At 34.3% G+C, this 12,813-nt stretch overlaps 1 protein-coding gene across 1 annotated transcript in view; it reads left to right on the top strand.

Annotated features, from left to right (window-relative positions):
• HEATR5A (HEAT repeat containing 5A) overlaps positions 1–12,813 on the top strand; it is a 166,834-nt gene that overhangs the window by 86,631 nt on the left and 67,390 nt on the right. Inside the window, exons 16-20 of the mRNA XM_006835364.1 lie at positions 1,331–1,436; positions 4,432–4,622; positions 5,698–5,857; positions 10,834–11,023; positions 12,084–12,253. Coding sequence (XP_006835427.1) covers positions 1,331–1,436; positions 4,432–4,622; positions 5,698–5,857; positions 10,834–11,023; positions 12,084–12,253 — 817 coding nt within the window. The remainder of the gene's footprint in view (positions 1–1,330; positions 1,437–4,431; positions 4,623–5,697; positions 5,858–10,833; positions 11,024–12,083; positions 12,254–12,813) is intronic.

The following is a 12,813-nucleotide window of genomic DNA, read 5'->3' on the forward strand; positions in this document are numbered from 1 at the left end:
ATTTTAAACTATTCATAGTCCCCTTGTTCTGTTCAAATCACTGCCTCTTGATCTAAATATAGATTCCTCCTGAGCACAATTAAATGTTCCAGAATACTCTGCAACGTTGTCATGATCCACACAGTTAAAAGCTTTTCTTGTCAGTATACTGTTGTTGGAGCTGTTTTTCACTTATCTTTAACAAAATTTTAACTGCACGTGATATTAATGTTTTCGGATGATTTCCGTTTCCATTGGGTCACTGACCCTTTCTTTGAAATGGGCACAAATATAGATCTCTTCCTATTAGCTGGCCAGGTAACTGTCTTCCAAATTTCTTGGTATAGGTGAATGATTGCCTCCAGTGTTGCATCAGCTTGTTGAAAGATTGCAATTTGTATTCCATGAATTCCTAGTTCCTTGTTCTTTGCCAGTGTTATCAATGCACCTTGGACTTCTTAATTCAGTACATTGGCTCTTGATCATATGGTACTTCCTGAAATGGACATCAGCCTTTTTTTTTTTTTTTTGGTACAGTAACTCTGTATTCCTTCTATCTTCTTTTGATAATTTCTGTATCATTCAATATTTTGTGAGTCAAGGTTTGAGGTATATTAAAGTTGGGTACAAATATGCCCATATACCATCTTTGGACATTTATGCTTGGTTTTTACTCACTGGCAGCAGTTGTCCTTTATGTAACTGGTACATTTCAGTGCCTGCTGTATGCTAAACAAGGTAATAGAGATATGAAGATAAATAATATGTAATGCCTGCCATCAAGATAGTTCACAACCTAAAATTAAATCTTAATTGTTGTTTCAGCTTTCCTGATTTGAATGGAATTATTGTTAGGTGACATCGAGTTGAGAAACGGGGAGGGAGTACAGGACTTTGAAACAGTTTTAATAGGGAGAAGTTTTAAATTCAGATTAAGAAGTGTGTGGGTATATTGTGCTGTTTCTGATTGGCTGTAGACTATATAACTTGGTACTAACTTTAAAATGATGAAATATACTTGAATCCATAAGTTAGTATGAAGAGCAAAAAAGTTGATGCAAGTAACTTATAAATGATTTTATTAGAAGGTAGTTAAGAAAATAACTGAATTTGTTCAAATAAATCTTTATTAGGCAATAAATTTGCCTTTTTTCACAAAAGAATGTTTCTTTACCTCTTGCCATGATAGTGTAAAATCAAAATGTTTTCTATTAATCATAATGTTGTCTTAAAATAATTCATTTTCAACAATATTTTTCCTCATGTAGCAGCTCCAGTGAAATGAATTAGCCCTATCTTTATTAACAAATCCGTTGTCTAATCTATTTGGTCTTGTTGATTCTGATTTTAGGCTTCTTATATTGGAACAACTTTTGGACAGTATAAAACGCACAAAAGGAGCTCATCAGCAAGTAGTTCAGTTACATGTTATTTCTTCATTTTCCAATTTTTTGAAGGTAATCTTATTTTTTAAAATATAAAGATGTTCACTTGATTGTGTGTGTGTGTGTGGCCAATTAAGGAGGTAGGAGAATGGACTTTTTAAAGGATTAGTGCTTTTTTCACTTTTTCTTCAAACCCCCATCCCCTATTTTTCCTAATTTCCTCATGCAAATGTCTCAGGACTTGGACTTCTCTTTTACTCTTACTCCTTGTAAAACTTGTTCATTAGTAAACAGACCTATATTCTTGGTTTAGTGCCATGCTTTAACCTATTGAACATAATATTTTAGACCAAGGATCGGCAAACTCTAGCAGGTGGAACAAATTTAGCTTGCCACCTATGTTTGTATAGTCTGTGCACTAAGAATGATTTTTACATTTTTTTAATAGTTAAAAAAATTCAGAGACGAATACTGTTTTGTGACATGAGAAATCTAAAACCATTGTTTATAAATATTGGAATACAGTAACATTCATTTACATATTATCTGTGATTGCTTTGGTAGTACAGCAGCAGAATTGAGTAGTTGTATTCGAGACCGTATGACCCACAAAGCCTAAAATATTTACTGTTTAACCCTTTAAAAAGTTTACTGAACCTTGATTGATAGTAGTGGTTCTCAGTCTGTGAAACCAGCAGTATAACCCTTACCTTGTAACAAAATATAAATGCAGATTCTTAGCCTTTACCATACTGCCTTAAGACTGCACCCAAAAAACAGAACTTTTCTGTTTGTAAATTTGTTAGATATAGTGTTGGGGGTGGACATAAATTTGGTCCATGTCATGGCTTAAATAGATGAATGTATCAGACTTACAGTTCTTCATTTCCTCAAATTCTTTTCTTGGTAGATACCCTTACCACCTACTCCATAGACACTGTGCTAGTGATTTATGTAAAATAAATGTTTCTAATACCTTACTGATATAACTAGTGTTAGCTATGTTATTGTTAAGTGCTGTCAAGTCGATTCCGACCCATAGCAACCCCATATGGGGATTCCAAGGAGCAGCTGGTGAGCTTGAACCACCAAACTACCAACCTTGCTGTTCAAAAGACTTTTGCAGTCTGACACATTAACCCACAGCGCTATACCACGATTCCAGTGTTAGCTATAATAGGGCAATGTCTCAGATTCCTAATGGCTTAAGAAAAAGACACCTTAAAGGAGTTAGAGTTAAATGGTTGCCATAAACCTTCTTCTCACTCAGTAATAGTAATAAGCCGAGTTGAGATTTATATCTATGTGAGGGAGACTTCAAAAAGTTCATGGTGTCACAATAAAAACTTGAAAAAAAAAGTTCATGGAAAAATTGAATTGAAAGATAGTGGAATTTTTCCATGAACTTTTGAGCCCCCTTGTATTTTAACATTATTTCACTTGATCCTAATAATACTGCCTTCAGAAAATTGGTGAGATTTCTTGTTCAGTAGCTTTGCTATCAGTAATTTGATATAAATAAAAGTTCATAATATCAAGCTTATTTTGTCAAGTTGCATTACTGTAAAATTTTTCTACTTAATTTTCTGTATTGTTTTTATTATTAATTTAATATATTCTTCATAAGAAGCTGTGATTTAATTTTATTACTTTATTAGTAGTAGTACTGTATTTAGAAAATTATTTAGTTCAAGTTTATTGTATCAGCAGTGTTTTTACTAGCTGTGATCATTTCACTATTTGGACCACTTGTCCGAAGTGCTGAAGAGTTACAGCAGGTGACAACTGGAGAATATAAGATTATTCCTTAATTATTTTTACCCCCAAAGATAATATTGCCTTCACTCCTTCTGTCTTTTCTATTTAACTATTCAAGCCTCTAACCAATAATCTATCCATATGCATATGGACAAAGACTGGTAATAAATCAGTAAAAAAGGACTTTAAACCTATGGGTTTGTCAGTGATTAACTTTTTTGTTGTTCTTCAAGCGTTTTTTTGGGAGAAAAATATAAAATCTAAAAGTAAGCATGTGACTTAGCGTGGATTTAAAAATGGAAAAATCTATAGAAAAGCAGGCAAAAACATTTTTTTTAAGACGAACACGAAGCTATTTGTCTTTGCAGATTTTTGTTGTTTATTTCCTCGAGAATTTTATTAAGTTTAGCATAAAAGGTTATAGCTAAAACTTACAGAGAAAAAGAAAAAAGTCAGTTGGCTCTTGTTGGATTTGATTTCTGTGTTTGTGTGTGTGTGTGTTGAAACAATTGTTTTGCATGTATCATTTATACAGAAAATTTTGCAAAATTCATTAAAGTATTTGCTTGTTGTGTTCCTCATTCTAATGTAATCTTTTTATTGATAAAATACATGTCATTAGAATAAACCCATTACATTTATGAGTTGTATTTTAATAAAGTATAAAAGGCTTTCTTGATTATTTTAATGTGGTTCTAATAATGTTTACATTACAGTGATATTGGTTGCCAAATTGTTTGTCTAGGAGTTTTAAATTATAAACTATTTTTTGAAAAGATAAAAATCAGACTATATGTGTATATTCAACATTTTTCTGATTTTTAAAAAGATATTAAGCAATATGAACAAAACTGGTTAATCAGAATATATATTCCAAAGTAGATAAAACCCACTGCCATCAGGTCAATTCTGACTCATTGCAGCCCTATATGGGGTTTCCTAGGCTATAAGTCTTTTTGGCAGCAGAAAACCTCATCTCTCACCCATGGAACCGCTTGTGAATTTGAACTGCTGACCTTGTGGTTAGCAGTCCAGTGCTTATCCTACAGAGCCACTTGGGCTCCTCCAAAGTAGATTCTGCTGCTGCTATGTGCTGTTGAGTCAGTTCTGATTCAGTGACCCTGTATAGGGTTTTTGAGACTTTAAATCTTTGTGGGAGCAAAAAGCCTCATCTTTTTCTCACAGAGCAACTAGTAAATTTAAACTGGTGACCTTGCAGCGCCTTGTTGTTGTTAGGTGCCATCAAGTTGGTTGTAGCTCCTTAGAGGAATTTATTTTGTCAATTTGGTTTCCTCTTCACATATTTCAGTACATGGCTAGCTCCAAAGGAAGTTTAGGTCCAGAAGAAATGAGAAGACCTGCCCTAACATTAGTGATGGGAGCCCTAGAAAGTCCCAACCCCCTATTGAGATGTGCTGCTGCAGAGGCATGGGCTAGATTAGCCCAGGTGGTCGATGATGGAGTTTTTACTGCTGGATTAGCTCAAATTAGCTTTGACAAGTAAGTGAATACCTTATTTCATATTCATGGCTATATGTCAAACCTGGGTATAGCTTTCAGGTGGGTTGAAACTAGTGAAGTCTTCATTCCAAGATTTAGGATAGAAAATAAAATTACACAAATGTACATGCTTTAAAATGAAGAGAAACCATTTGATCTGCTAGTCTTCAAACATAAAACTATTATTACTTCAGCATCAGTCTTTATATATTAAGAAAAAAATTACTGTCTATACAATTCATCATCAATAGAATGGTTTCTGATACAGTTAAGACTAAAGGAATTTTATCATGTAAAATTGTAGATTTTAATAAGAACAGTCTACCAGGAAAGGCAGAAGTTGTAGACTACAAATCTAGAAACATAAACTGTATTTCACTGATGCCACTAACTAGCACTGCAAACTTGGACAGTATTTTACTTCTTTCTCTCACCTGAAGTACAAATATAAACTCACAATAGCTATATTAGCAATGATGGTAGTAGTCTGAGGAATTTTGTAGTAACATCACTAAGTTGGTTCAAATCCCAACTCTGCTGTTTAGTAATAGTGAGAGTTACCTATTGTGTTGGTTTCCTCCTCTGAAAAAAGGTTCCGATAATAGTAAGAACCTTGGCGAGGTTGGGAGTAGTAAAGAAGTGCTACATGTAAAGCACTTGAATTAGTACATAAAGAATTTCTAACATTAACTTCTCTTATTATATTTAATTTTGAAATCAAACTTTTCGGTTAAAATTCTCTATGTAATTCAAGTATCTGAGTAACATGGTAATTTTAGAAATGTAACAATGATAAAGTAACAATATCTGCCTTATAAACATAGTTTTTACATGAATATCTGAAAGTTTTTATGTACATTGAAACTGTTCATTCTGAGATATTATTAATAATGTCATTGTCTCTTTATTAAAAATATTTTTCTTTTCAAAATATATTTCTGAATTTGGCAGCCAATAGAAAATATAATTCAGAATTTTGCAACTATTCATACAGAACGTTTGGCATAAGTAACAGTGTACCTGCATCGTTTTTATTTCAGAGATTTGTCATTTATTTTTATTTCCATAATTACAGATTGAAGTCTGCAAGAGACGTGGTTACGAGAACAGGGCATTCATTGGCTTTGGGATCCCTGTATAGGTACTTAGGAGGAATAAATTCTTCTCAACACTTGAATTCTTGTGTTGGAATACTTTATACTTTGTCTCAGGACAGTACTTCTCCTGATATGCAGGTAAGTACCTTATGTGATACCTTCCTTGAAAGTAATGACTTGTAGATGATGCAGATTATGGTTTTATTGACAGTTATTCATAAATAATGTTTTCCCTATGTAATAAGTCTCAAAGCCATTGTTAACCTCGGTGGATTATTTTTTTTTAACAATTTTATTTGTGTTATGAGACTATATATAGCAGAACATGCACCACTCAACAGTTTCTGTATGTACAATTCAGTGACAGTGATTGCATTATTTGGGTTATGCAACCATTCTCAGACCTTTTCTGAGCTATTCCTCCCACATTAGCATAAACCCACTGCCCTCTTAAGGTTCCTATGTAAGCTTTTGAGTTCTCAGTTTGATCCCATATAGAAAGATCTTAAAAGAACACAATGCTTAAGGTAGACATTTTTTATTAGTTAAACTAAGCTACTGTTCAGTTTTAAGAAGAATTCATGGAATGTTTTTGGTTTAAGGTGTCTAGATTATCTTAGGGTGGTGGTGGTTATGTGCCATGGAGTTGGTTCCGACTCACAGCGACCCTGTACAGGGTTTCCGAGGCTGTAAATCTTTATGGGAGCAGAAAGCCTCATCTTTCTCCCATGGAACCACTGGTAGTTTTGAACTGCTGACCTTAAGATTCACAGCCTGGTTCGTAACCACTACACTACCAGAGCTCCTTATCTTAGGGCAGTAGTTTCACTTTATGCAGCCACCCTGGTTCCAGAAATCTGGAGTCTCTGAGAATTTGAAATTCTTTACTGCAGTTTCCCCCTTTTGAACTGTATTTTTCTATAAAATCATTTGATCAAAATGTTCACTAATGGTCGCTAGGCACTATCCAGTTCTGGTCTCATGGCAAGGGAAATAGTTGTTCATGGAAGTAATTAGCCACACATTTAATATTCTCCTTCTCTTCTTGACTCACCTTCCTCTGCTGCTCCAGGCAAATAGAGACCAATTGTGCTTTGGATGCCTGCTTGCAAGCATCGCAGCCATTACTCATTAATGGTAGAGCAGAGAACTAAACATGTTATTAGGCCAGTTAACAGGGATGTCCTTTGAAACCAAAGCCCTAAATCCCCAAATCAAGGAAATCCCATGAGGGTGTTTGGTTATACATAAACGACCTTAGCAGCTACTCTTTTTTTTTTTTTTCTCTTTCTCTCAGTGTAAATATATTTTTTTACAGGTGTACAACTTGTTGTACAATAGTTACATTGGTCAGTTGTGCAACCCTACCTTTAATCAGTGAAATTGTTCCGTCACTGTAAATAGATTCGTAGTACTCCATAGCAATAACCCCTCTTAGCGCCCTCCTTGCTTCTGGTAACCTCTAATAAACTTTGGTCTCTATACATTTGCCTTTTTGTATAAGTGAAAGTCATACAATATATGTATTTTTGTGATGACTTCTTTAACTCTTTAATGTTAAAGAGATCTTGACTTTAATGTAATTCTTAAAACTCTATGTTGTTGCATGCACCAAGATTTTATTTCTCTTACTCGTTTAGTAGTATTCCATTGTATGTATGTATATTACATTTTGTTCATCCATTCATTTATTGATAAGTATAAAAGTTGTTTCCACCTTTTGACTACTATAAATAGTGCTGCAAGGAACGTTGATGTAGAATTCTGTTTGAGTCTTTGCTTTTAAGTCATTTGGGGATAAACCTAAGAATGGAATTGGAATTGCTGGATCATATAGTAGTTCTGGAGTCCTGGTATGGTGCTGTGGGTTAATTCACCAAACTGCAATGCCGTTTAAACTGCAAGGTCGGCGGTTGAAGCTCACCAGCTGCTCCTTGGAAACCCTATACAGGGTCGCTATGGATTGGAGTCGACTTTACAGCACTTATCAACAACAACAACAACATAGTAGTTCTATTTTTAGTTTTTTGTTTGTTTTTTTTAAGAACCAGCATACTGTTTACTATAACAACTGTACCATTTTGCAATCCCATCATTGCATAAGGCTTCCAATTTCCCCAAATCCTGTCCAAAATTGGTTCTTTTCTATTTTGTTTTTCTTTGAGGGATTTTTATTAATCTTAGCCATCTCTCAGATGACTAACGATGTTGAGCATCTTTTCATTTGTTTGGTGACTATTTGAATATCCTCTTTTGTGAAACTTTGCTGTATGTTTTAAATTAAATTCTATCTTACCCTCAAGCTGAGAGTTTCTAAAGCCAAGTTCAGTCTCTTTTTCTGGTAGTGGATCTTCCTTCCATCTTATTAACAGTTTTCACCATTTTAGAGAGCTTAATAGGTGCCAGGCATTGTACAGTAAATTCTTGGGTTACAAACAATCTACTTAATGGGCGATTCATACTTCTCCCTTTATGTTGACTTACTTTAAAGTGACTGAACTAATAACTCCTGTGTGCCGGCAAGTCGGTTCCAACTCATAATGACCCTGTATAAGGATTCTGAGGCTGTAAATCTTTGCAGGAACACAAAGAATCATTTTTCTCCCCAGGAGTGACTGGTGAATTCAAATTACCAACCTTGTGGATAGCAGCCCAATGCATAATAACCCACTACATTACCAGGGATCCTTGAACTAACTCCTCACAACAAATTTGTCATCCCGATCATCTTCACTTGCTGCATGTGCAGCTTTAAGTCATTTAAAAGGCTTCAGGCTATTGCTCTATGTAAAGTTAAGGCTAAATAAGAACAAAATGTGCCTGTTCTGACTTACCTACAGATTCAACTTAATGACACACTTAGGCGTGAGTGGGTCTCATTCGTAATCCAGGCACTGCCTGTATTACATTTTTTAAAATACACTTTTAATCCTCACAGTAACCCAAGGTATATATCTTTATTATACAGAAAAACAACTGAGTTGAAGAAATTAAATCCCTTGTTCACAGATGAAAACCTAATCTTAAAATCAGGTTAAGAAGAGTTATAGACTCTAAATCCTATCTTCTTAGCCACATATTTTACATGCATTTATGTCCAGGGAATCACCATTCTCCTGATACCTTAAGTCTGTTCTTCTTGTAAGTATGTCTGTCTATATTACATTACTCTCCTACAGGATACGTCATTTGTACATTCTTCTCTTTATGCCTCTCCTTCAATATGAGACCAAATTTGTTTTATTTGCCAGCTTCCTTACTGGAAAGATGGAAAAATCACCTTCTCATCAGCTGACTTCTCGAGTCTCATCAGCTGACCCTGGAACCTTCTCTGTTACTGACTTTTTCCAAAGTGGATTTACCTACTTTCCTCCCACACATGTCCTCATATCTGCATTCTGTATTTTTTCCGTTGCTATTCTTCCTTCCTATTTTTCTTTGACATTTGAACTTTTTTTATATACTAAGTTCCAATTTAACCATTTTCTTATCAAACTTCATTTCTAAGCCACAGTTAGCTTTCCTTTTCTGAATTGTGGTATTTATTGTTGAAAAGTGCCCTTGAATTGGTTCTGATTCTTTGTGACCTTGTATAGGGTTTCTGAGGAGCAGCTGGTGAGTTTGAACTACTGACCTTATCCTATAGCACGACACCAGGATTCTAAATTATCACAGCACCAATAGCCTCCTCCAAAAAGATAGAGCAATCTACTCCCATAAAGATTTACAGCCAGGAAACAGTAGGGGCAGTTCTGCTGTGTTTTATAGGGTCACTGTGTGTTCGAATCAACTTGATGGCAATGGCTTTGGTTAGATTTATGTAACTTAGCTACCACAAGTGAGATTAGACTAAATGGCGAATCTTGTTTTATCTAAATTAGGTAATAGCAAACTTATTAAGGACCAAATGGTAATTTTTCTTATAATAAAATATGTATATATATAACTAAAATAGTCACTTTAACCATTTTAGCTGCATAATTCATTGGCATTGTATAATTATATTTACAGTGTTCTGCAATCATCACCACTATCTATTTCAAAGACTTATCATCCCAAATAGAACCTCAGTAGTCATTGAACAAAAACTTCCAGATAGTAAATTAGTCAGACTTTGTGGGTCCTCCCATCTGTGCAGCAACTGTTTAGTTCTGTCAGCCATTGTTTCAGAAAAGCACCACAAGACAATATGTAAATGAATGAGCCTGTCTGTGTTTCACTAAAACTTTATATACAAAGTAACAATGGTGAGCTAAATTTGCCTCATTCGTATTAATTATATATACATAATGCAGAAACCTCAACAAGTTCATGGGCAAATGGAATAATTTTCCATGAACTTTTTGAAGCCCCCTCATGTATGTGTATGTTTATCACCTGTGTAATGTGCATCACTGCAAATTAGTTGTACAAACTGAGTACATCATATAACCAGCATCTAAATAAAAAAGTGGAACATTATCAGTAAGCCAAAAAGCCTTCCCATGCTCTCTTCTGGTTACTGCCTGACCCACTAATGGTAAACACTATCCTAATTTGCATTAAAAAAGTTTTGATGCTATTTATACTTTATAGGAATGGAATCTTACTCTTTCAAATCTAAGTTGAAGTTAGAATTTTTGTTCTTAACATAGATAAAGCAATAAACGTTTTTATCAAACTGGATTTATTTCAAAATGTTACCTAAGGTACTAAACATTATCTTGGAATCAATTCTTAGGGCTGTTATATGTTTAAATATTATTGTTAAGTGCCATTGACTGCGTTCCACCTCATAGTGACCCTGTCTAGGGTTTCCAAGGAGTGACTACTGAGTTTGACACCAACCTTGTGGTTCACCTCAACTTTGTGGTCCAGTACTTATCCTATAGTGCTTATCCAACAGGACTCCATATGTCTAAATTAGATGATTGTCTCTAAGTTGTTTTTTACTAAATATTAAAAGAAAAATTTCTTAAATCCTAAAGTTTTCATTTTCTCTTTACAAATTAGTAGTACCACATATATACTTTGCTGTTACTTTATGACTTGCTTCAACAAAAGGATAATTTAATATATTTTACATTTGTTAGTGCTGCTGTAACATTTTAAATTATTTTTTACTCTCTTCACAGACCTGGGCACTACACTCTCTGTCATTGATAATTGATTCTGCCGGCCCACTGTATTATGTGCATGTAGAACCTACCTTGTCTCTTATCATAATGTTGTTGTTAAATGTGCCTCCCACTCATGCTGAAGTTCACCAAAGTCTTGGTCGCTGTTTGAATGCCCTCATCACCACATTGGGTCCAGAGCTGCAAGGTACGCATAGCTGTTTTTTAGTGATTTATATTTTAAATATATACACAAAATTGAATTCAGTTCCTGTGACTGAACCCACATACTTTTTAATGAAGTGTTGTTTGACACAATGTTTTATTCAACTATATGGGCAGAACCTTGAGGGAAATGTTGGCCCTACATGATGTCAAAGAGGCCAAAAAAAACCCATAAAAACTGGGAAACCAAGTCTCAGATGCAGTAACTAATTGGGGAACTCTTTTTACATCTCTGGACTTCTGTTCTACCTCTATAAAATTTGGGACGATTTTAAAAGTTTCTGTGTTTGGCACATGGTAGTAAGTACTTAGTATGTTATGCTAAATCATTGTATAAATTGCAGGCAATCTATATTTCTCCTACATAGGAAAGACAAGACGCATCATTTTTAGAACGATTGCATACTCATACATCTTACAATTCCTTCGCTAAAGAATTAAAATGACAGACATTAGTGAAGCAGTTTAAAGAGTGCCACTCTCTTCTTACAAAATAAATCCAAACATGCAAATATTCTTAACTTTCAACTAATCTAAGCAGGACTAAATTTGGTATTAAGGACCAGCCAGTGTTTTATTTTTTATTTTCTATTGTACACAGTGTCACTGTAAGTCAGAACCAACTTGTTGACACCTAATAAACAAGTTTATTGCTGTTGTCGTTACACTTGAGTTGATTCCCACTCATACCAACTCTGTTTAGGATTTGCAGTGAGCAGCTAGTAAATTTGAACTGCTCACCTATTGGATCAAGCCTACCTTGCAGTCCATTGCTTATCCTACAGTGCCACACAAGTGCCACAGTTCCATTTTTTATGAAAACAATATAACATTCAAATATGTTAGGGTTTTCTTTGTCTAGTGACTTGCGGTGAAATAAAAATAAGATTAAGAATAACTTCATGTAATGTGATAATGTTACTAAGCTAAGAAGTTTTACTTCAGAGCGTAAGTGTAAAGTTGGAAAGTAAATTTTCAAAACTAGTTATATAGAGTGCTAATATTATAGGTAACTTACTAAAAGCTTTCTGCTTTTATTTTAGGCAACAGTACTTCAGTTTCTACCCTAAGGACTTCTTGCCTCTTGGGTTGTGCAGTAATGCAGGATAACCCAGACTGCCTTGTTCAAGCTCAAGCCATCTCTTGCCTTCAGCAGCTTCATATGTTTGCTCCACGACATGTCAACTTGTCTAGCCTTGTCAGCTGCCTTTGTGTGAGTGTAAAATTATAAATTATGGCTTTTATTTGAATTTCAAACTTATTGTAATGTACATTTTAGCTAGCCCATAGACTAGGTACAATTATGTGTTCTATTTATATATATATATATATGTAAACCCATATTTTTTTTTCAGGTCTAGTCTTTTTGGGGGCCTATTGATGAGTAAGTACATATTGTACTTACTACATAAATGCTACAAACATGCAAATGTTTATAAGACATGGTCATTGTAATTTTTTTTTTCTTCCTCTGTTCCAAAGTATTACATGTAACCTTTGTATCCCAGTTAAAGAAATAACACTTTTATATTCTAGCAGCATATGTATCAGAAAATGAATTTTAAAAATAAACAACCAACAAAAAAAATTTATAATCAGAATTGGTTTTAAGATTTAGCTTGAATATCACAAATTTCTATCTGGACTTGCCTCAAAATTTTATTGCATTTGGAACCATCACTTTATGCCACTTCTTTTCACCTTTTGCTGAGTCTCTAATGTTCATTACACGCTGTCACTAGCAACATGACTGTTGAGAATCATTACTTTAGA

The sequence above is a fragment of the Chrysochloris asiatica genome, unplaced genomic scaffold (assembly GCF_000296735.1).
Source record: "Chrysochloris asiatica unplaced genomic scaffold, ChrAsi1.0 scaffold00017, whole genome shotgun sequence".
Lineage (NCBI taxonomy): Eukaryota > Metazoa > Chordata > Mammalia > Afrosoricida > Chrysochloridae > Chrysochloris > Chrysochloris asiatica.